The sequence below is a fragment of the Rattus norvegicus genome, chromosome X (assembly GCF_036323735.1).
Source record: "Rattus norvegicus strain BN/NHsdMcwi chromosome X, GRCr8, whole genome shotgun sequence".
Classification (NCBI taxonomy): domain Eukaryota; kingdom Metazoa; phylum Chordata; class Mammalia; order Rodentia; family Muridae; genus Rattus; species Rattus norvegicus.
This window is the reverse complement of record NC_086039.1, coordinates 67797538-67820240: the sequence shown is the minus strand read 5'-3', so window position 1 is coordinate 67820240 and position 22703 is coordinate 67797538. Positions and strand designations below refer to the sequence as shown.

Sequence of the window (22703 nt, the reverse complement as noted above, 5' to 3'; positions counted from 1 at the left end):
TCGTTTGTTCTAGGGATCTAGGGTAATTCAAGCATTTGGGCTAATAGCCACTTATCAATGAGTGCATACCATGTATGTCTTTCTGTGATTGGGTTAGCTCACTCAGGATGATATTTTCCAGTTCCAACCATTTGCCTACGAATTTCATAAACTCGTTGTTTTTGATAGCTGAGTAATATTCCATTGTGTAGATGTACCACATTTTCTGTATCCATTCCTCTGTTGAAGGGCATCTGGGTTCTTTCCAGCTTCTGGCTATTATAAATAAGGCTGCGATGAACATAGTGGAGCACGTGTCTCTTTTATATGTTGAGGCATCTTTTGGGTATATGCCCAAGAGAGGTATAGCTGGATCATCAGGCAGTTCAATGTCCAATTTTCTGAGGAACCTCCAGACTGATTTCCAGAATGGTTTTACCAGTCTGCAATCCCACCAACAATGGAGGAGTGTTCCTCTTTCTCCACATCCTCGCCAGCATCTGCTGTCACCTGAGTTTTTGATCTTAGCCAATCGCACTGGTGTGAGGTGAAATCTCAGGGTTGTTTTGATTTGCATTTCCCTTATGACTAAAGATGTTGAACATTTCTTTAGGTGTTTCTCAGCCATTCGGCATTCCTCAGCTGTGAATTCTTTGTTTAGCTCTGAACCCCATTTTTTAATAGGGTTATTTGTTTCCCTGCGGTCTAACTTCTTGAGTTCTTTGTATATTTTGGAAATAAGGCCTCTATCTGTTGTAGGATTGGTAAAGATCTTTTCCCAATCTGTTGGTTGCCGTTTTGTCCTAACCACAGTGTCCTTTGCCTTACAGAAGCTTTGCAGTTTTATGAGATCCCATTTGTCGATTCTTGATCTTAGAGCATAAGCCATTGGTGTTTTGTTCAGGAAATTTTTTCCAGTGCCCATGTGTTCCAGATGCTTCCCTAGTTTTTCTTCTATTAGTTTGAGTGTGTCTGGTTTGATGTGGAGGTCCTTGATCCACTTGGACTTAAGCTTTGTACAGGGTGATAAGGATGGATCGATCTGCATTCTTCTACATGTTGCCCTCCAGTTGAACCAGCACCATTTGCTGAAAATGCTATCTTTTTTCCATTGGATGGTTTTGGCTCCTTTGTCAAAAATCAAGTGACCATAGGTGTGTGGGTTCATTTCTGGGTCTTCAATTCTATTCCATTGGTCTATCTGTCTGTCTCTGTACCAATACCATGCAGTTTTTATCACTATTGCTCTGTAATACTGCTTGAGTTCAGGGATAGTGATTCCCCCTGCAGTCCTTTTATTGTTGAGGATAGCTTTAGCTATCCTGGGTTTTTTGTTATTCCAGATGAATTTGCAAATTGTTCTGTCTAACTCTTTGAAAAATTGGATTGGTATTTTGATGGGGATTGCATTGAATCTGTAGATTGCTTTTGGTAAAATGGCCATTTTTACCATATTAATCCTGCCAATCCATGAGCATGGGAGATCTTTCCATCTTCTGAGGTCTTCTTCAATTTCTTTCCTCAGTGTCTTGAAGTTCTTATTGTACAGATCTTTTACTTGCTTGGTTAAAGTCACACCGAGGTACTTTATATTATTTGGGTCTATTATGAAGGGTGTCGTTTCCCTAATTTCTTTCTCGGCTTGTTTCTCTTTTGTATAGAGGAAGGCAACTGATTTATTTGAGTTAATTTTATACCCAGCCACTTTGCTGAAGTTGTTTATCAGCTTTAGTAGTTCTCTGGTGGAACTTTTGGGATCACTTAAATATACTATCATGTCATCTGCAAATAGTGATATTTTGACCTCTTCTTTTCCGATCTGTATCCCTTTGATCTCCTTTTGTTGTCTGATTGCTCTGGCTAGAACTTCAAGAACTATATTGAATAAGTAGGGAGAGAGTGGGCAGCCTTGTCTAGTCCCTGATTTTAGTGGGATTGCTTCAAGTTTCTCTCCATTTAGTTTAATGTTAGCAACTGGTTTGCTGTATATGGCTTTTACTATGTTTAGGTATGGGCCTTGAATTCCTATTCTTTCCAGGACTTTTATCATGAAGGGGTGTTGAATTTTGTCAAATGCTTTCTCAGCATCTAATGAAATGATCATGTGGTTCTGTTCTTTCAGTTTGTTTATATAATGGATCACGTTGATGGTTTTCCGTATATTAAACCATCCCTGCATGCCTGGGATGAAGCCTACTTGATCATGGTGGATGATTGTTTTGATGTGCTCTTGAATTCGGTTTGCCAGAATTTTATTGAGTATTTTTGCGTCGATATTCATAAGGGAAATTGGTCTGAAGTTCGCTTTCTTTGTTGTGTCTTTGTGTGGTTTAGGTATAAGAGTAATTGTGGCTTCGTAGAAGGAATTCGGTAGGGCTCCATCTGTTTCAATTTTGTGGAATAGTTTGGATAATATTGGTATGAGGTCTTCTATGAAGGTTTGATAGAATTCTGCACTAAACCCGTCTGGACCTGGGCTCTTTTTGGTTGGGAGACCTTTAATGACTGCTTCTATTTCCTTAGGAGTTATGGGGTTGTTTAACTGGTTTATCTGTTCCTGATTTAACTTCGATACCTGGTATCTGTCTAGGAAATTGTCCATTTCCTGAAGATTTTCAAATTTTGTTGAATATAGGTTTTTATAGTAAGATCTGATGATTTTTTGAATTTCCTCTGAATCTGTAGTTATGTCTCCCTTTTCATTTCTGATTTTGTTAATTTGGACGCACTCTCTGTGTCCTCTCGTTAGTCTGGCTAAGGGTTTATCTATCTTGTTGATTTTCTCAAAGAACCAACTTTTGGTTCTGTTGATTCTTTCTATGGTCCTTTTTGTTTCTACTTGGTTGATTTCAGCTCTGAGTTTGATTATTTCCTGCCTTCTACTCCTCCTGGGTGTATTTGCTTCTTTTTGTTCTAGAGCTTTTAGGTGTGCTGTCAAGCTGCTGACATATGCTCTTTCCTGTTTCTTTCTGCAGGCACTCAGCGCTATGAGTTTTCCTCTTAGCACAGCTTTCATTGTGTCCCATAAGTTTGAGTATGTTGTATCTTCATTTTCATTAAATTCTAAAAAGTTTTTAATTTCTTTCTTTATTTCTTCCTTGACCAGGTTATCATTGAGTAGAGCATTGTTCAATTTCCACGTATATGTGGGCATTCTTCCCTTATTGTTATTGAAGACCAGTTTTAGGCCGTGGTGGTCCGATAGCACGCATGGGATTATTTCTATCTTTCTGTACCTGTTGAGGCCCGTTTTTTGACCAATTATATGGTCAGTTTTGGAGAAAGTACCATGAGGAGCTGCGAAGAAGGTATATCCTTTTGCTTTAGGATAGAATGTTCTATAAATATCCGTTAAGTCCATTTGGCTCATGACTTCTCTTAGTCTGTCTACATCACTGTTTAATTTCTGTTTCCATGATCTGTCCATTGATGAGAGTGGGGTGTTGAAATCTCCCACTATTATTGTGTGAGGTGCAATGTGTGTTTTGAGCTTTAGTAAGGTTTCTTTTACATATGTAGGTGCCCTTGTATTTGGGGCATAGATATTTAGGATTGAGAGTTCATCTTGGTTGATTTTTCCTTTGATGAATATGAAGTGTCCTTCCTTATCTTTTTTGATGACTTTTAGTTGGAAATTGATTTTATTTGATATTAGAATGGCTACTCCAGCTTGCTTCTTCTGACCATTTGCTTGGAAAGTTGTTTTCCAGCCTTTCACTCTGAGGTAGTGTCTGTCTTTGTCTCTGAGGTGTGTTTCCTGTAGGCAGCAGAATGCAGGGTCCTCGTTGCGTATCCAGTTTGTTAATCTATGTCTTTTTATTGGGGAGTTGAGGCCATTGATATTGAGAGATATTAAGGAATAGTGATTATTGCTTCCCGTTATATTCATATTTGATGTGAGGTTATGTTTGTGTGCTTTCATTCTCTTTGTTTTGTTGCCAAGACGATTAGTTTCTTGCTTCTTCTAGGGTATAGCTTGCCTCCTTATGTTGGGCTTTACCATTTATTATCCTTTGTAGTGCTGGATTTGTAGAAAGATATTGTGTAAATTTGGTTTTGTCATGGAATATCTTGGTTTCTCCATCAATGTTAATTGAGAGTTTTGATGGATACAGTAATCTGGGCTGGCATTTGTGTTCTCTTAGGGTCTGTATAACATCAGTCCAGGATCTTCTGGCCTTCATAGTTTCTGGCGAGAAGTCTGGTGTGATTCTGATAGGTCTCCCTTTATATGTTACTTGACCTTTTTCCCTTACTGCTTTTAATATTCTTTCTTTATTTTGTGCGTTTGGTGTTTTGACAATTATGTGACGGGAGGTGTTTCTTTTCTGGTCCAATCTATTTGGAGTTCTGTAGGCTTCCTGTATGTCTATGGGTATCTCTTTTTTTAGGTTAGGGAAGTTTTCTTCTATGATTTTGTTGAAGATATTTACTGGTCCTTTGAGCTGGGAGTCTTCACTCTCTTCTATACCTATTATCCTTAGGTTTGATCTTCTCATTGAGTCCTGGATTTCCTGTATGTTTTGGACCAGTAGCTTTTTCCGCTTTACATTATCTTTGACAGTTGAGTCAATGATTTCTATGGAATCTTCTGCTCCTGAGATTCTCTCTTCCATCTCTTGTATTCTGTTGGTGAAGCTTGTATCTACAGCTCCTTGTCTCTTCTTTTGGTTTTCTATATCCAGGGTTGTTTCCATGTGTTCTTTCTTGATTGCTTCTATTTCCATTTTTAATTCCTTCAACTGTTTGATTGTGTTTTCCTGGAATTCTTTCAGGGATTTTTGCGATTCCTCTCTGTAGGCTTTTACTTGTTTATTAATGTTTTCCTGTGCTTCCCTAAGTGTGTTCAGGTCTTTCCTGAAGTCCTCCAGCATCATGATCAAATATGATTTTGAAACTAGATCTTGCTTTTCTGGTGTGTTTGGATATTCCATGTTTGTTTTGGTGGGAGAATTGGGCTCCGATGATGGCATGTAGTCTTGGTTTCTGTTGCTTGGGTTCCTGCGCTTGCCTCTCGCCATCAGATTATCTCTAGTGTTACTTTGTTCTGCTATTTCTGACAGTGGCTAGACTGTCCTATAAGCCCGTGTGTCAGGAGTGCTGTATACCTGTTTTCCTCTCTTTCAGTCAGTTATGGGGACAGAGTGTTCTGCTTTCGGGCGTGTAGTTTTTCCTCTCTACAGGTCTTCAGCTGTTCCTGTGGGCCTGTGTCTTGTGTTCACCAGGCAGCTTTCTTGCAGCAGAAAATTTGGTCTTACCTGTGGTCCCGAGGCTCAGGTTTGCTCGTGGGGCGCTGTCCAGGGGCTCTCTGCAGCGGCAGCAACCAGGAAGACCTGTGCCGCCCCTTCCGGGAGCTTCAGTGCACCAGGGTTCCAGATGGTCTTTGGCTTTTTCCTCTGGCGTCCGAGATGTGTGTGCAGGGAGCAGTCTCTTCTGGTTTCCCAGGCCTGTCTGCCTCTCTGAAGGTTTAGCTCTCCCTCCCATGGGATTTGGGTGCAGAGAACTGTTTATCCGGTCTGTTTCCTTCAGGGTCCGGCGGTGTCTCTGGCAGGGGTCCTGCCGCTCCTGGGCCCTCCCCCACGGGAGCCCAGAGGCCTTATACAGTTTCCTCTTGGGCCAGGGATGTGGGCAGGGGTGAGCAGTGTTGGTGGTCTCTTCCGCTCTGCAGCCTCAGGAGTGCCCACCTGACCAGGCGGTTGGGTCTCTCTCTCACCGGGTCTGGGAGCAGAGAGCTGCTGCGGGCCGGGATCCGCGGGTGTGGGACTTCCGGTAAACACAGAACGTGCCCGGTTCTAGAGAAATTCTGCTTCCGTGTGTCCCAAGCTCACCAGGCAGCTTTCTTGCAGCAGAAAATTTGGTCTTACCTGTGGTCCCGAGGCTCAAGTTCGCTCGTGGGGTGCTGCCCAGGGGCTCTCTGCAGCGGCAGCAACCAGGAAGACCTGTGCCGCCCCTTCCGGGAGCTTCAGTGCACCAGGGTTCTAGATGGTCTTTGGCTTTTTCCTCTGGCGTCCGAGATGTGTGTGCAGGGAGCAGTCTCTTCTGGTTTCCCAGGCCTGTCTGCCTCTCTGAAGGTTTAGCTCTCCCTTCCACGGGATTTGGGTGCAGAGAACTGTTCATCCGGTCTGTTTCCTTCAGGGTCCGGTGGTGTCTCTGGCAGGGGTCCTGCCGCTCCTGGGCCCTCCCCCACGGGAGCCCAGAGGCCTTATACAGTTTCCTCTTGGGCCAGGGATGTGGGCAGGGGTGAGCAGTGTTGGTGGTCTCTTCCGCTCTGCAGCCTCAGGAGTGCCCACCTGACCAGGCGGTTGGGTCTCTCTCTCACCTTGTCTGGGAGCAGAGAGCTGCTGCGGGCCGGGATCCGCGGGTGTGGGACCATGTTTAGACATTCTTAAAGAATGAAAAGAAGTTATGTGTCCTGAGATAACTGGTAGAAGAAAAGGGAAATTATAGGAAGTGATGTTTGACTGAGACCCATTGGGACCCATTGTCATGCGGTATGATTTGAACGTCAGCCTCAGTAGCCCTGTCAGGACAATTTTATTGTGTAGGAAGTGGCTTGACAGAGCACTAGGAAAGCAGTGAAGAAGCTATTATAGGCTGGATGAGGTGGCACACACTAGTAATGTCTGCACCAGGAAGTGGAGGCAGAGAATCACGAACTTGAGATCTTCCTGGGATACAAATTAAATAAGGAAATGCTATAGTGTTCTAGGTAAGAAGACCTATTCACTTGAGTTGGTGTTGCAGAAGCAGAATCAGTAAAGGATAGATAGCTTAGCACAATAGTTTGGAGGTTTGGGGATATAACTCAGTGGTAGAAAGTTTGCCTTACCTGTGCAAGGTCTTAGGTTCTATTTCTAGCATCAAAAATGGTATCTTGGAGGAAACACTAGCCGAAGGGTCTGTTGAATTGGACTTAAATGTGAGTTAAAGAGAGATAAGGCTGATTCTGTAGTTCTTGGTTTGAATAACTGGGGAGCGCTGATGACATTTCCTGTTCTGAATTTTAGGAGAACACCAGGAAGGCTTGTGGATATGAGTGTCAATGAGTTTGACATATCTTTCTACCATATATGTGTGTATTGTTTTATTTTTATGTTTTTTTAAATATATGTTCACACGTTTCTATATTTCATCTATTTGTTTCCTACAACAAATGGATCTGTGTCTATGTCTACCTTTTATACTTTATGAACATTGAACTTTTAAATGTTTATAAATGTTAAGCAAGAATTATATTTTCTCTCATTTGTTTTTAATAAAATTGAATGAAATATATTTTATGAGGGTATGCGTGCTATGTCAAGTATGTAGGCATGAAATGGTAACTCCATGGAGTCAGTCCTGTCCTTTCAGCTTTATGTGAGTTGAGGAGTGTCCACAGGTTGTCAGACATAAACAGCAAGTCTCTACCCATTGAGCAAACTCACTGGTCATGGCTTGAATGTTTTGAAAATTAAAGAGTGGACTCTTCATCATTTCTATGTCATCTTCTGCTAGAAGCACCTATTATGGGCTAATCCTGAGGATATTTATTTGAATAACTGCTACCAAAAATGCTTGCAACCAGAAGTGGTTGAGATTTTTGAAAAAAAAATTTAATTTACATACTGAAATATCTTAAATGAGTCTCCAGTTTAAACACAAAGTTTGTTTATATTTCTTATATACGTTATACTCATTACCCAAAGATTTTATACAATATTTTTAGTGTGCTTACATTTTCTTCAGTGTATATGAGGCCTATTACATGAGGTTAAGTGTACAATTTTTTTAATTTTTTGGGGGGGGTTTGGTATTACATCTAAATTTTTGGCTTGTGTTATTTTTGGATGATAAATGCTGAACTCGTTTAGAAAAGAGGCATAGTCATTTCCTGTAGTATGTAATTCCTGAGTGGCTTCAGATGCAGGTTAAAAAGGATCCACCTTTGCTATTTCTGAGACTGAATGCAGGTGAAATATTTCACCTAATATGAGAACACTTACCTGTGTGTCTGCTTGTCCTGCCACGACTGCTTATAATGGTGTACTTGGTAAACGCTCATGATTTTCTTCCCTAAATTCCTGGGTCCTTTATTTGATCGGGGGGGGGGGGGGCGTGCTGGTCGTAGATAATGTTACGTTTCTAAAGTTGGTTTTTCTGTCTGTTTCCCTAGGTCTTAGCCTTCCTTCACAGCCTCTTCATTTCTAACAGCTTGACGGTGGAGCTCACACAGGATTTCCTCCCATACAAACAGCAGCTGCAGCTCAGCTTGCAGAATGTGAGTTGTAGGTGGATGTCTTCACCTACCTTTCCTTCGGGATTTGAGTCCCAGTGATCTTAACTTTGGAACTGCCTGCCATTTCACCACTGCCAGTTTATTAGGTGTAGCGTACAAACATTTTCAGCATGTCGACATGTTCTTGCTTTTTCAGTTTTGACTCTTCCCTGTCTTTGAGGTTTGCTCCTTCTCAAACCCATTGTCTATTCAGGGATAGCTTTATCTAGCCGGGATTTATTAAGCATTGTTACTTTATGGTATCGCTTCCACATCCTAGTCCAGCCGTAGGCTTATTTAAATGGGAAGCTTAGGCATTATGCTAGTTCTCAAGTCAGTTAAGCCACGTGCTTTCTTATTATGGGTATCTCTTCTTCCTTCTCTCATTACTTAGAGTTAATGAATTTTAAAGGACGTCTCCAACCTCATGCACATGCTAGTTCTTACAAATGACCATAGACATAGCATATTTAATGTTTTGAGACATGAGAATTTACTAATTATCATTTGATAAGTATTTATGGATACCATGAAAATATATCCTATTTGAGACAGTGTGAAAAGTCTCTAGTACACCAGAACGAGGCACCAAGGATTTTCTGTCTTGCAGGATCATATGCTTTCTAGAGTAGATAGATAAAGCAGATATCTCTTAAGCTACTTGTTATATAGAACCAAACCAGCATCAAAACAATTTACTTATTTAATGTATATGAATACTGTATCTGCTTGTACACTTGTGTGCCAGAAGAGGGCATCAGATCTTATTACAGATGGTTGTGAGCCACCATGAGGTTGCTGGGAATTGAACTCAGGACCTCTGGAAGAAGAACCAGTGCTCTTAACCACTGAGCCATCTCTCCAGCCCCAAACCAGCATTTTTAAAGGAGCATAGAGAATGTTAACAATTGGTAGTCAGTAGAAGGTGTGATTAAGATCAGGTGACATTGGACTGGGTGTGCTACATTGCATGACATTCATAGATGTATTTTTAAATTAAAAACTGCCGATAAGATGCTTGCTGAGGGGGATTGTGATGTACAGTTTTACCTACTTTTTTCTTTCTGCATTTATTCCTTCCTTCTGGGTCCTCTCCTTTACCTGAACGTGAGAGTACCTATTTTCTGCTGCCTTACAAAATCTTTCTACAATCAAGTTGACTCCTCTGCCATGTGTCACTTGACAAATGTGAGCTAATACCAAGCGTTTGCATGTGTACTCATGGCTGACTTGTTGTTAGTGTAGTCCACATCTTCTTCACTAACATAAAGAAATGGCCATGATAACTATTTTTGGGAACCTTCTCTATAGTTGCCCTTATTGTAAAGTAAGGGTCAGTCTAATGTCAGAGATTTCAGATTCCTATTTACCTGAAGCTTGAATTAATCCCACTAGGTAAAAGCTCTTGCTTCTTGTGATATCTGTGTTTATGCTTCCTTTCTAGTACCATTAAACTCTAGAATTATTTTCTAGTCACTACTATTCAGTTTTCTATATGTGCTAGCACATGCTGTGAGCAGAGAAATCTCTGTACTATATCTATGATGGATTGACACAGTCCCGTTGATGACAATTATCACAATGATCATGATGATTTCTTGACAGACAAGGAATCACTTCTCCAGTACCCGGGAGGAGATGGAGGAACTTAAGAAGAGGATGAAAGAGGCCCCTCAGACATGCAAGCTTCCGGGACAGCCAACCATCGAAGGCTACCTCTACACACAGGAGAAATGTGTGTGGGCATGCAGCGCCACCCTCTGGTTCCCTGGGGCCTTGCTGCTTTACCTTTCTGAATTCTGAGACCCATGTGTTGTTCATAGATCCATGTCGGATAGAACTCTTTGGAGGGCAGGGTAGGAATAGTAAAAAATGCAAAAGAAACTTTAGGGGCATGTTTAAATTATGAGTACTATGTCTCCAATTTTTTCTCTGAGATTCAAGTCGAGGAATGTTAATTGCGTATGCTGAACTTTGGGTCAAAAAATAGGTAGGAAAAAGGAAGTAAATCATATTTTTTATTTTTTTAAAGATTTGGTTTTTAATTTTATTTTTCTTGGATATTTACGTATTTACATTTCAAGTCGATTATATTTACTGTACTTAAAAGCCTCATCCCATTTAACCTTTGATTCCACATTATGCTTAGGTTACACTTGAAACCATTGAGGCTTCGAACAGTCACTAGATCAAAGGTTAACTTCAGAGGTATCCTGTACCAACCTTGATATCCTTTCCAGTGTACTTTATCCCATTCACTACCTCCAGAGCTTGTCCAGCAGTAGCTCTCAACTTGTGGGTTGTGACCCCTTTGGGGATTCAAATGATCTTTTCACAGGGGCCACTTAAGACCATTGAAAGACACATTTTTTAAATGATTTATAACAGTAGCAAAGTTACAGTTATGGAGTAGCAAAAAAAATAGTTGTATGGCTGGGGTCATCACCATCTGAGGAACTGTTAAAGGGTCAGAGCAGTAAGAAGGTGGAGAACCATTGCTTCACAATGTAAAGTGGCGAGCCACATCCTGGTTTTCTCTCCACCTTGTGTTAGTAGGACTGCTCATATATGACAATCTAAACTGTCTACAGTGAGGTCAGACTGCCCCTAGTCGAGAACCTCTGCTTCATAGTACAGGGTGTTTCTGGGCCTCAGTTTTCTAAGCTGTCACAAATGGCTGCCACTTAGTTAAATGAATGCTTGCCAAGCCGCATTTTGACCAAATGGTATGCAACACACTGAGAGTACAAGAACGAAATGAATCTCACACTTTTTATTCTCCAAGCAATTCTCAGATTGACAGGACGGATAGGAAAGTATATTTGTAAAGCATTTGGAGCACACTCTTTGGGGGTATATATCTAAGAGCTTCTCTGAGGAAGTGATGTTTGACTTAGAACTTAAATGTTCAGTGAAAGAGTGACAGGCTTAAAAATGGGATAAGGGTGGGTAGAGAACTTCATGTGGGTGCTACTGTATTAGAGGCATAGGAGTGTTGGAGAACATACTTCATGCTTAGGTCTTAGTTTGTTGAGCATAACCCATGTTGTCCTGATGTAATTACTCATTCTTAAGTTTATGGTGTATCCTTTCTCAACTACATGCTGAGTTAGCAGGACAAACTACATGGCCACCTAAGTATTTGGCATCTGAAAAGAATTCACTGACACAGGAGCATAGAGGTGAGGGTACCCAGTGACAAGGCCAGAAAGGTCAATTTGATCAAATTATGCAGGGCTTTGAACGTAGACTAAATTGTTTGGAGAGATTAGGAAAGCCATGCATGATTTACAACAAGGGAGGTGACATCAATAGAAAGACCTTTTAAAGTAACATCCTAGCAAAATGGTGAAGAAGGGTAGGATAGGAGCAAATCAGAGATGGGGAAATGCGAGAAGCCTGCTTGAAATGATTGATGAGAGAAAAAAAGTACATTTGTATTTTATTGGAAATGTTATAAGTATTATGAAAACAAGATGATGTAACATCCTTTAACTCATTGCTAAAGGGTTAAAAGAAGCAGAAATACTTGAAGAAGAGCCATGTATGGAATAGAATGGACACAATTCAGTGTTAGTTAAATGAGAGGTTTCAGGAAAGAGCAAATTGGCAGGATTTTCAAGCTTCTGGATGCATAGGTGTCTCTATTCCCAAGAACTGTTGCAGGAGGAGTAAGTGGGTTTGGAACGAGCCAGCCATGGATATGGGAAGGAATTGGTGACGGTTAGCATCTCTGTGGTGCAGTAGGTAGGTAAAGATGGTACACAGGCAAAGAACAGAGATTGACCTAGGGTCTGTCAGCCGAGAATAAGCAATAGCTGGGAATGGGCATACCGTGTAGAGGCCTTGTATTCAATCTCAGGCACTGGAGGAAAAAAGCAAACAGAAAGCAGCTTCTGCTTTGGGGAGGTGAAATAATCTGCTTGTTCCCTTTCTCCTGTCTCGTAGGGGCTCTGGGGATATCCTGGGTAAAATACTACTGTCGGTATGAGAAAGAGACCAGGACACTCACCATGACACCGACGGAACAGAAGCCCGGTGCTAAGCAGGTCAGTTTTGGTTACTGCTAGATTTTGAGCTCATCGGTGTGATGGTATGTCAGAGAAGAATATATATTGACACAGTGTCAAGCAATCAAGTCTAGCACTGTCATATAATATTAAAACGTGGTTTGGTTTTAGAGAAAAGGCTGGCCTGGAACTCATTGTATAGCACAGACCTATGCCTTGAACTTATAGCAAGTCTCCTGCCTCAGACTCCTGAGCATTGGGATTAACAGGTGTGTTATATCATATGCAGCTCCTACCATCATAATGGTGTCTTTACCTTCCCAGCCTATTTAGTATAACAATTGCCCGTATTTATACAAAGAACATATCCAAAATATGAATGGTTCTTTTGAGTAGTGAGTTCTTAAGATATGAATTACTTTCTAGTATGCCTTTATTAAAAGCATATATATCCTAAGATTAGCATTTAATATATGCATCTAATAAAGGCATATATGGCATATATATACACATATATACATACATACATGCATACATATATACATACACACACACACATATATATATGTATATATATACATATATATATATATATATATGTTTAATCCCTGAAAGGACCTGATCCTTTCCATGCAGGGATGTTTCTAAGGTAAAAAGTGATCATCACATCATTCATTTTCTGGAAGTATCCCCTTCACTTGCTCGCCTACATGCTGTCACTGTGAACCTTTGAGATATTTACATATTGCTGGAAGCTTTAAGTACATAGACGAAGGCCCAGTTAAGGTATTCAGGAGTTTGGAGAAAACTGCCAATTTCTTTCTTTCTTTTTTTTTTTTTTTCGGAGCTGGGGACCGAAAACTGCCAATTTCTATTAACAGCATTTTCTGTGGACACCGAAAACTAGAGGGGAGAGTTTTGACTACAGACTGTTGAAAACTACTTTTCTTTTTTTTCGGAGCTGGGGACTGAACCCAGAGCCTTGCGCTTGCTAGGCAAGCGCTCTACCACTGAGCTAAATCCCCAACCCCTACTTTTTACATTGGTTTTTAAGCACAGAGCCTACTATTGTACCTCAAATATATGTTTAAGCTGGGGTACACTCTTAGGTAATGTGTCATCAGGTTTCATCAAGTTCACCATGGGCTATGAGCATCGAGTGCTTATGTACAACACTGGCTGCAGTCTAACACTGGCTGCAGTCTAACACTGGCTACAGTCTAACACTGGCTGCAGTCTTTTTCTTTTTCTATTTCATGTTAGGCAGGGTGGTTGTTGAGATGGGTCTTTGAGGAGCTTAGGATGGCTTTAAAGTCATTATAATATAAAGCATGACCTTGAACTTTTTAATCCTCCTGCCTTATTTCCTGATTTCTGAAATTATCAGTATATGTCTCCATGACTGATTTATGTGGTACTGGAAATAAACCCAGGAGTTTGAGCTACTTATAACTGGGCTAATTTCTAAGACCCCATTGTTTTTAATTCTACACAAATTATTATCTGGAGGTTAGACACTAGCTTTACTCTCAGAGTAATATCTTTTAGAGTTTTTTTATTCCTGTTCAAAAGAACATTTTGTCCAGGCCAAAATCAGTAGAAAATTCTTTTATATCCCCTTAGCATATGAGAGCAATTTAATTTTTCTTACCTCCTTGTTTCATTGAGTGGTGCTTGCAAAACTGCAATCGTAGGAGCCTAAGCAGGGTTTTGTTTTACGAGATGGAGTCTCTCTGTGAAGCTCTGGCTGTCCTGGAACTCACTATGTGGACCAAGCTGGCCTTGAACTGACAGAGATCCACTTGCCTCTCGATCCTGAAAGTTGGGATGCCACATGTGCCTGGCCTTGAGCCTAAGCAATTTTAATGTAGAATCCCTTAAGGGACTGAAAAAAGAACAACTCAGTTTTCCATTTCAAAAGTAGTGTTAGAAAATATAATGTGGCAGTAGGTGGAGTAATGGAGTACCTGGTTGGCCCATGCCAAGATATCACCCTGAGAAATCACACCGTATGATAGACCTGATATAAAGGGAGTTATTTAGGGGGAATACAGAGAGTGTGGGTCTGGAAAAGGGGTAGGAGCAGAAAGATGGGACTAGAACCATGAAATCATAGAAGGGGAACAGAGAAGGACAGAAAGATGGACAGAAATGGGGAGAGAGAGGCTAGCTAGGAACACTTGAGAACAGGGTGAGAGGAGAGAGAGAGAGAGAGAGAGAGAGAGAGAGAGAGAGAGAGAGAGGAAGGGGGAGGGAGGGAGGGAGGCGGGAGGAGGAGGGAGGGGGCAGCAAGGGAGAGAGAAATCGTATATATATACGTGAGTGAGCTGTGGTAGCAAGCAGTCCTCTTATATGCTGCCAGCCACCTGCACCTGGCAGCAGTCCTGGCGATGACAATCTTTTGCTGGATCTCTGGGAGGACTCTAGCAGGTAAACCAACAGATGGAGTAGAAGAAGTAGTAGTTATTGAGTTCACCCAATTTGTATTCGAAAATATTTTTTCTTGTTAGTCTTCTGACACCATTCCTAGTCATACTTCATGCTTCCGAAACGCAATTAATATAAATAAATGATGCTATGTTGCTAATAGCAGCAGCAGCAGCAGTAGATAAGAACCACCTTTTCTTAAATGCCAGTTGTCTTCCAAGGACATTTTCTACCACCTACCCTTATTTCCTCTTTCAGTAGCACTATGGAGCATATACCACGAACCCGATTTTGAGATAGATGAATTTGCCTTCTTCCTTACTGTGACACTTACCAGTGTCCCCTAATAGCTCAACCTGCAAAGTCTTACTTATGTCATATACTCTGTTTACCAGTTTCCTCCAAAGTAATATTTACTTTATCAGAATTTTACCTCTCCATGCTAGACATAATGGAAAAGAGTAAGAGTGGTTGATTTTGAGTTTAAATAATTGTGTTTATGGGACTGGTGATATGGCTCACTATGTCAGGGCACTTGCTGCCAAGTGTGCACTTCATGTGCTGTCCCCACCCTCCCAACTCCCCGATATATGAAAGAACTGGGTTTAAACCCTAATTCCATTCATAACTTGCATTTGACCTCAAGTTAATTATTTAATGTTACTCAGGCTTATCTTCCTCCTCAGAAAAGTAGAAGGGATGGTGATTGGGTTCATAAATTCTTCCCAGCCCTACTGACTAAGGACTGGAGATGTATAGGTGAATAAGACATCTTCCATGTATGTAAGGATTTCTCCATCAAGTGTGGCACTGGCGACAGGGCATTTCATATAAAGTACACAGTGAGGAGCAGGCTGTGTGGAGTTTGGAGGAAAGTTGAAGTGTGATTTATCGAGCAAGTAGTAATGTATTCAGACCAAGAGTCCCTTTGGGTGCAGAGCACAGTACATGCAATGGCACGGGGTCATTAAAGAGCGTGACTTGTGTGTGAAGTGGTTTGTAACCATGGGACACAAAATTTTTGGTGGTGTCTGGAGCTGCAGCTGGAGTGGTGTAGATGGGGCCTAGGATCCTAAGTCGCTTGCTACACTGCTGCTGCTAAATGGTGTGAAGACGAAAGAGGGAGATTGCCTACGTGACCCCGCCACCTTCCTTGAGGAACTTGTACATGACATCCCAAGTGTTGGGATAAGAACTGCACTTTGAAAGGTTAATGGAAGTTTGAGTTCGTGTAGTAGAAGAAGAGCAGAAATGATTGGCCCATGAATGCCCAAACTTGTTGTGAGAGGCACGTCCAGTAGTTAGCTGAAGAACATCGTGATTTGAGATTATTTATATATTGATTTTTATGTATTTGTTTATTTCTACATTTAAAATTTTTAGACAGAATCTGACCATGTAATCCAGACTAGCCTTGAATTTGTTATCTATCTCCCTCAGGTTGGAGTTTGAGGATTACAGATGTGCATATCTTATCATGTCTGCTCTGGCTATAAATCTTAGCTCTGTGATCTGTTTACTTTTCAACCGAGTAAATTGGTCAAAACTGAGTAAATTCGCCAATGATGCACGTTGTTTTGAATGGAATAGTGTCATAAGTACAGGCCTGGAGTATATGCAGGGCTTCTGAGTTTGAGACCATAGGCCAATATTGCTCTTATTTAATACATTCTGAAGTTAGGACTCGGAGCCATTGCCTTGCCAGGGTCACATAGCTAGTAAATGGCATACGTGAAGCAATATCCCAAATCTTAACCTTCCTACTGTAATGCTACTTGGACCTTACCAACTTGCATATCATTAATAAATTTTACCTCTCACATTCACCTCTAAGGGTGAGGGAAGTTTGTGTTATACAACTTCAGAAAATAATAAACCACCAATGAATTAAAAATACCTTGTATTAAAAATAACAGTATATAGTTCATTGTGTTATCTAAGTCTTATCTCTCTTTCGGTGCCACATTGTCCCCATTTGAGATACTAGAGGAAAGCAAACAATGAAGAATCAGGGAGTTTGTGGCCACCAAGGGCTTTGGCAGATTTGTGTTCCCACGGGAATATTATGAACCATACTACCCCACATGTATCAAATGTAAAAATGTTGCTTTGATTAGTAAACAAGTCTTGTCTCCTTGCTTTTTTCCTACCTCTGGAGAGACCATTTTTATGCCTTTTTTTTCATCTTGAAGGTGTTTACTGCCACATCCAGTAGGGCTTTAATGCTTACTTTTTCTCGAACATTCTGTGGATGGTTTCAGATAGCTAATTTCCTCGTTGCAACTTCCTACTCAGAAACCTCATGAAAAATTTATTACGTGTACTTAATGGCATTTGGGCACTCCATTTCTCCTGCACTGCCCTGGTGATGTGTAGTGAGCTTCTATTGTATCCACTGTGCTTGGGAAAGGGCACTGGCCTGCCCCGAGCATTTTCATTTTCACATGGTCTTGACCACTGATACTTAGAACAGGGAGAAGCCATCGACCATGTAATTCCAAGATTTGAAGGTGAAGGTTCTTAGTGAGTCAGCCCATTGCTCCTTCTGTCTTGGTTGATCCCATTCAAATGACCCTGAGGACAGTATAGATGAGGGAAGAAACTTCTGGATTTTAAGGAAATGCTTCTCTCTTATCAGGGACCTGTGGACTTAACTTTGAAGTACTGTGTGAGAAGGAAGACAGAGTCAATTGACAAGAGATTCTGTTTTGATATTGAAGCTAATGAAAGGTAAGTTGGGATGCTGTGAATTGACACGGTCACTGTGTACCACCCATGAATCTAGGTGGCTCTTTTATTTCCTCCCCTGTCTCTTGATCCTGCCTTTCAATCTGCCCTTCACTAGGGTCCCTGTTAGACCAGATCAGAGCGTTTCCATATGGTTTGGTTTCATTTTGTTTCCTGTATATCTCTCAGCCACATTTACCTCATTGGCTCTGGCAGAAAAAAAAAAAAACAACATATCTCCTAGAATCTAATTTGCCGTCATATATGCAAAGCTTTGATTTTTTTCAAAGTGCTGAAAAGCTGACAGAATAACAATGCTTGTTCTTTTCAAGACAACTCTCTTAAGTGTGACGCAGGAAGTAGAGTGACACAATTTGGAAGAGAAGGTGAAGGGTAGAGGTAGTAGTGGGGAGTTTCCCCCACTTACTGTAAAATGATCCAAGCATCTCCTACTTTGAAGATATGCATGTGAATTAGAATAATTTATTGACTCCCAAATATTTGAGCCATTGCTTGCAAATTTGGGGCATCGTTATATTGTTTCTTTCCAGTGCCTTCTATTCCTCTTTCCCCCTCTGCCTCCAGCTAAAAAAAGGTTAATTACACCTTTGTTTGTTCTTTAAAAAGTTGAAAATAGTTTTTTTTCATACAATATATTCTGATTATGGTTTCTTCCTCAAACTCCTCCCAGACCCTTCCCACCTCCTCACTCTCCCAATCACACACACATCTTTTCTTGCTCTCTCTCATTAGAAAACCTGCAGACGTCTAGAAAATATAAGGTAAAATACAAACAAACAAACCTGAATAGGAAAAGACAAACAAACGAACAAGAAAACCAAATAGCCAAAGAAAAAGCACAAGAAGTACATATAGCCTCAGAACACACACATTAGTAAACGGAAATCCTATAAAAATACAAAATTGGAAACCATAACATATAAACAAAAGGCACCTCTATCCTTTGAAGTGAAAGTATTTGACATTATTTTGGGTGATAGTCATGCTTGCTGGTTAAGAAGTTTCCCCAGACGTCAGTGATTGTGTATGTTACCTGATTTTATTCTCATCCATTATTTCTATATATCGGGCACTGAGTACTAGAGAAGAATTTAGCAAAATAATTAAATTGCTCGAAATGACCTTAACTAAGAAGTTATAATATCACAGAAAAAATTATTATGGATTGAGATCAGATAGACTAAGGAGATTAGAACATTTTCCCTATTAGCCTTATTTAAAAACCGGGATATCTTTGGACACTCATAATTTTGGTTTATGGGTCTCTATGACATCTCTCTTAAAAAAACTAGATGATTCCCATCCAAAGGACTACGACAGTAAACAGTGTTATCAGTAACTGTGACTGGCACCCATTGTCCTAATAATATCAGGCCTGGAGGATAAGAAAAAGAGCTGTGGGCTCTGACTTCCTATGTGACCCTGTAAGCACCTCTGGTTCTGCAGCATCAAAGAGCTTAAAAGTGATGTTGGACTCCATGTTAATTCCGGTTTTAGCTTAAACTTGCCAGCTACCTGTAACTAATACCCACAACTCAAAGCAATTGCAAATAGTTTGGCTCTGGGCAAGACACTGCATGACTTATTTTTTATATTTCTTGCATAGTGTGCTGCTGTGCTTGGCTCTTTGTAGGTGGTAAGTTTGGTGTTGATTTTTAGATATGTTCGTTTCCCTTCCAGAATTCTGAGGAATTTTTAGAGTAGAACCCAGGAACTAAGATTATGGTTCACCTGTGAATACTTACCCTTTTATTTACATGTTAAAAACCATTGGCTTACCTATCCCTTCACCCCATTTTAAATGTGAAAATACCAAGATGAAAAATTCATGAACTGTCTGTGCCGTAAGACAGAGCCCTGAGCTGTGGTCCCCCACGGTCATTGCCTTTGTTGTCTTATTCCATTATTGATCAGGATAGTCAATAGCATCATACACAGAGGCTGATGCACCCTTCACGTGGGACCTTGTCAGGCTGTGGCAGCTACTTCCTTCTCTTGTCCATTTGATCTTAGAGCCAGGCTTCCCAGCAGGGATTACACACATTGGCTCGCATTCTCTGGAGGGCCAAGTAGAGGTCTCTTACTCCCTTTTTGCTAGTTCAGGAAATATTTATGTTCATACCAGTATTTGAAATCCTAGACTTATATCACCACAGAGGGCTATTGCGTTCCATGTGACTCCTGCCTGTCAGGCCCTGCTCAGCTCTTTAAATGAACTTTAGTCTTCACAAAGAGCAGAGTTTGCTGTTACCTGAAGTTCACAAAAGAAGATAAAGAGGCAAAAGAAAAGTTGCCAATTTGAATAACACCGCTACTAAATGGTGGAGCCAGGGCTCAAGTCCAGGTGTTAGAATCTCTAAGGAAGCCTTCTTAACCAGTGCTCTCTACTGAATATATGCCACCCATTGCCTATAGGTTCCAGATGGGCAAGCAGAACTCCAGGAGGGCAAACAATTCATCTAAAGTTATAATGAATCCTACGCGAAGGACTCTGAACTACTCCATAGTCCTTTTCCCAGTCTCTAGTCCTTAATAGTCTTTGACTTTGACCATCTGTAGCACTAAAGAATCTCCAAGTGCTTCCCTGAGAGTCAGACATTTACTCCTGTAGCTTCTGAGATCAGAAGTGAGCTGACAGGTGGGCCAGCTGGGCTCGATGAGCAGCTCCCTCATCAAACTGCTTAGTTATGTTCACGACTGTTTTCCATTAGCTTGTGCGCCTCCTTTTAGCTTTGTGAATTGGTTGATAGCTGTCTTTATAGAGGGCACCAGGCTTCCCAGTCCTGCAAGACGTATTCCAAAGGAGGAGGTTCTTAGAGAAAGGTAAATGGGGGAGAGTTTAGATTTTTAGAGCCAAGTGCTAGCTTTTGGTTAATTTTATCTTAAAGAGCATTTCACCCTCCAGGTAAGAAGGGGTTTGACAGGAATCCCCTGAGGTTACACTGGGCAGTACTTCCCAGAGTGTGTGTTTCAGCACTCTTAAGAGATGAGGAAGTGACCATTCAGGGAGGCAAAGTGATTAGCCCAGCATCTTTGAGTGTTCTTGTTACTGCGCTTGCATTCTCTAACTCAGAGTGAGGCTGTGTGGTGTAGAAAGGTGTGAGGTAAGTGAGCTTTTCATTGCTGGCTGGAGACTCTACCATGACTTCATGCCTGCAGGAATTTGCTCATTGCCAAGTGTCCTGTTTGGTTCTGAGGGTCTAGATAAATTAGAATAGGCCTATCAGTCTTTAGTGTCTCTGGATAAAAAACGGTGTCTTCATCCAGTTCATTGCTTTTAGGCCTGAGAATGGGTTGTACATGAGTAGCAGAAATTTATTTCTCAGGGTTCTGAGGTGGAAAGGCCAAGATCAGTGTGCTAGCAGGTTTGGCGTCTGGGAATCTTTGTTTCCCAAGATAGTGTTTTGCCTCTTCATCCTCCAGAAAGCACATGCTCCTTGTTCTCGAGTGGAAGAAGGGAGAGGAGGGAATGGACTCACCACTTCAAACCTTTTTATAAAGGTGCTTTGTCACTTCCCAAAGACTCAACTTATTATTCTCGTATCGGCGATTACATTTCAATATAAGGAGGTTTTGGAGGGGGTGTGTGGGTGCTTGTTTATATTTTCAAACCATAGCCGAATGCCGAAAAGGAAATAGAATCAAACAAAGCTTGGAGCAATAGCCATATAGACAAGAGGCCATTTAGTATAGTGGTTAAGAATCCTGTTTTTGAAGTGCACTACATACATGTATGGAAATGTTTCAATAAAACGCATCATTTTGTACAATGAATATCCATTAATTGACACTGTATGCTAAAAAACGATGATACCAGATACCATTCTCTCAGGTGAATTTTCTGACTTCAACTTGTTGTTTTTCCACCCCAGAACAGGAACCATCACTCTGCAAGCACCTTCAGAAGCCAATAGAAGGCTATGGATGGAAGCTATGGATGGGAAAGAACCTGTAAGTTATTCCAAACACTGGAGTAGGGTTGAAGAGAAGGGTGCGGAAGGAACCTCAACAGTATAGGCCAGTGTCTGAGTGCCCTCTAGTGGTGGCAGTGGGGAAGTGGTCATAGATTGTTCAGCAGAAGCTGAGCTAGAAGGAATTGTCTCTTTTTCAACTCTTCTTTAATCCAGCTTGAGTTCCAGACGTGAGGGTCTTCTGTAAAATTGTATAGGACATCCTCCAGAGAAGGCACTAAAGCTGACTGCTGCAATATTAGACTTCATAACTATTCCTACAAGTTTTTAAGAATGAAAACTAATCCTTTCCATGGTATAAAATTGACTTGTTCATAGAGAAGGGTGGGAAAATCATTGTCATGGATGTAAGTAAGCCTTTGTTTATCTTTCCTTTAAAAATGTTTTTTTCTAACTTTTTTGCCCTACAAACTCAATTTGTTCTCTTTCATGGGAGAGGAGACAAGAGCTGCTATCCTTCACTGTTTAGGCAGATAGAGAGGAAAAAAAATCCTTTAGAAGAGTCAGATTAGTTCTAAATTTAGAACAATTAAAGCAGAAGTCATTAGAAAGCATTGTCTTTTCAATAGCTTTCTAGTAGTTTCTTTTGGTGGCACATGACATAACATGAGCTTAGTGGTGTTGGAGTTACAAATGCCTGGCCCTGGTTTTACTGTTACATGGCGATGACTTAAGCTATTTTGGTATCATTCAGTTTTCTTCCTCTCAATGGAATGGTTTTAAGGCTTTCTGTTCTACATACCTTGCACAACTAGGTGAAAACCACCCTATACACACCAGAGTGCTGTATTAGTTTTGGGTCTTCTTCTCTGGTTTGACAGATAACTAACTGTAGGACTACTATAGTCTTTGAATATGGCATTACCTCCTGGCTCTCTATATTTTTGGTTGTGAGCCTAGCCTTTAATGGCTGAGCCATCTCTCCAGCCCCCTCCTGGCTCTCTTTAAGCGAAACCCTAGCCTATGGGGAAGCATAGTTTTCCCTTGTTTCCTCGGTTCTCTGTGGCTTAAAGAAGCATAATCAGTACTAGTGAGATAGATGGCTTAGTGGGAAGGTGCTTGCTCTCAAGCTTGGGATTTCACGAGTCCAGTTACCTAGAACCTATGTGATGGAAGGAGGGAACTGACTCCCACAAGTTGTCCTTTGACCATCACATGTATTGTGACATGCACACCCCTCCCCTAACACAAATAAAACTATATGTAAAAGAAATTAAGAGTGTAGTAGCCAGCTCTGAGATTGCATTGCTGCTAGAAGTGGAGTAAGGTGTACTTCCCAGAGACTTGAAGCTTGGCAAGCAAGGAGCAAGG

General features: G+C 41.0%; 1 protein-coding gene across 3 annotated transcripts in view; it reads left to right on the top strand.

Annotated features, from left to right (window-relative positions):
• The window catches only part of Ophn1 (oligophrenin 1), a 378262-nt gene that overhangs the window by 197977 nt on the left and 157582 nt on the right, over positions 1-22703 (top strand). For 2 of the 3 annotated variants that reach the window (XM_006257072.5, NM_001107848.1), the window contains 5 exons: positions 8135-8239; positions 9842-9971; positions 12185-12285; positions 17312-17403; positions 21294-21372. In XM_006257072.5, coding sequence (XP_006257134.1) covers positions 8135-8239; positions 9842-9971; positions 12185-12285; positions 17312-17403; positions 21294-21372 — 507 coding nt within the window. Of the gene's footprint in view, positions 1-8134; positions 8240-8330; positions 9425-9841; positions 9972-12184; positions 12286-17311; positions 17404-21293; positions 21373-22703 lie in introns of those variants that run through there. The other variant, XM_039099689.2, reaches the window with a different exon arrangement.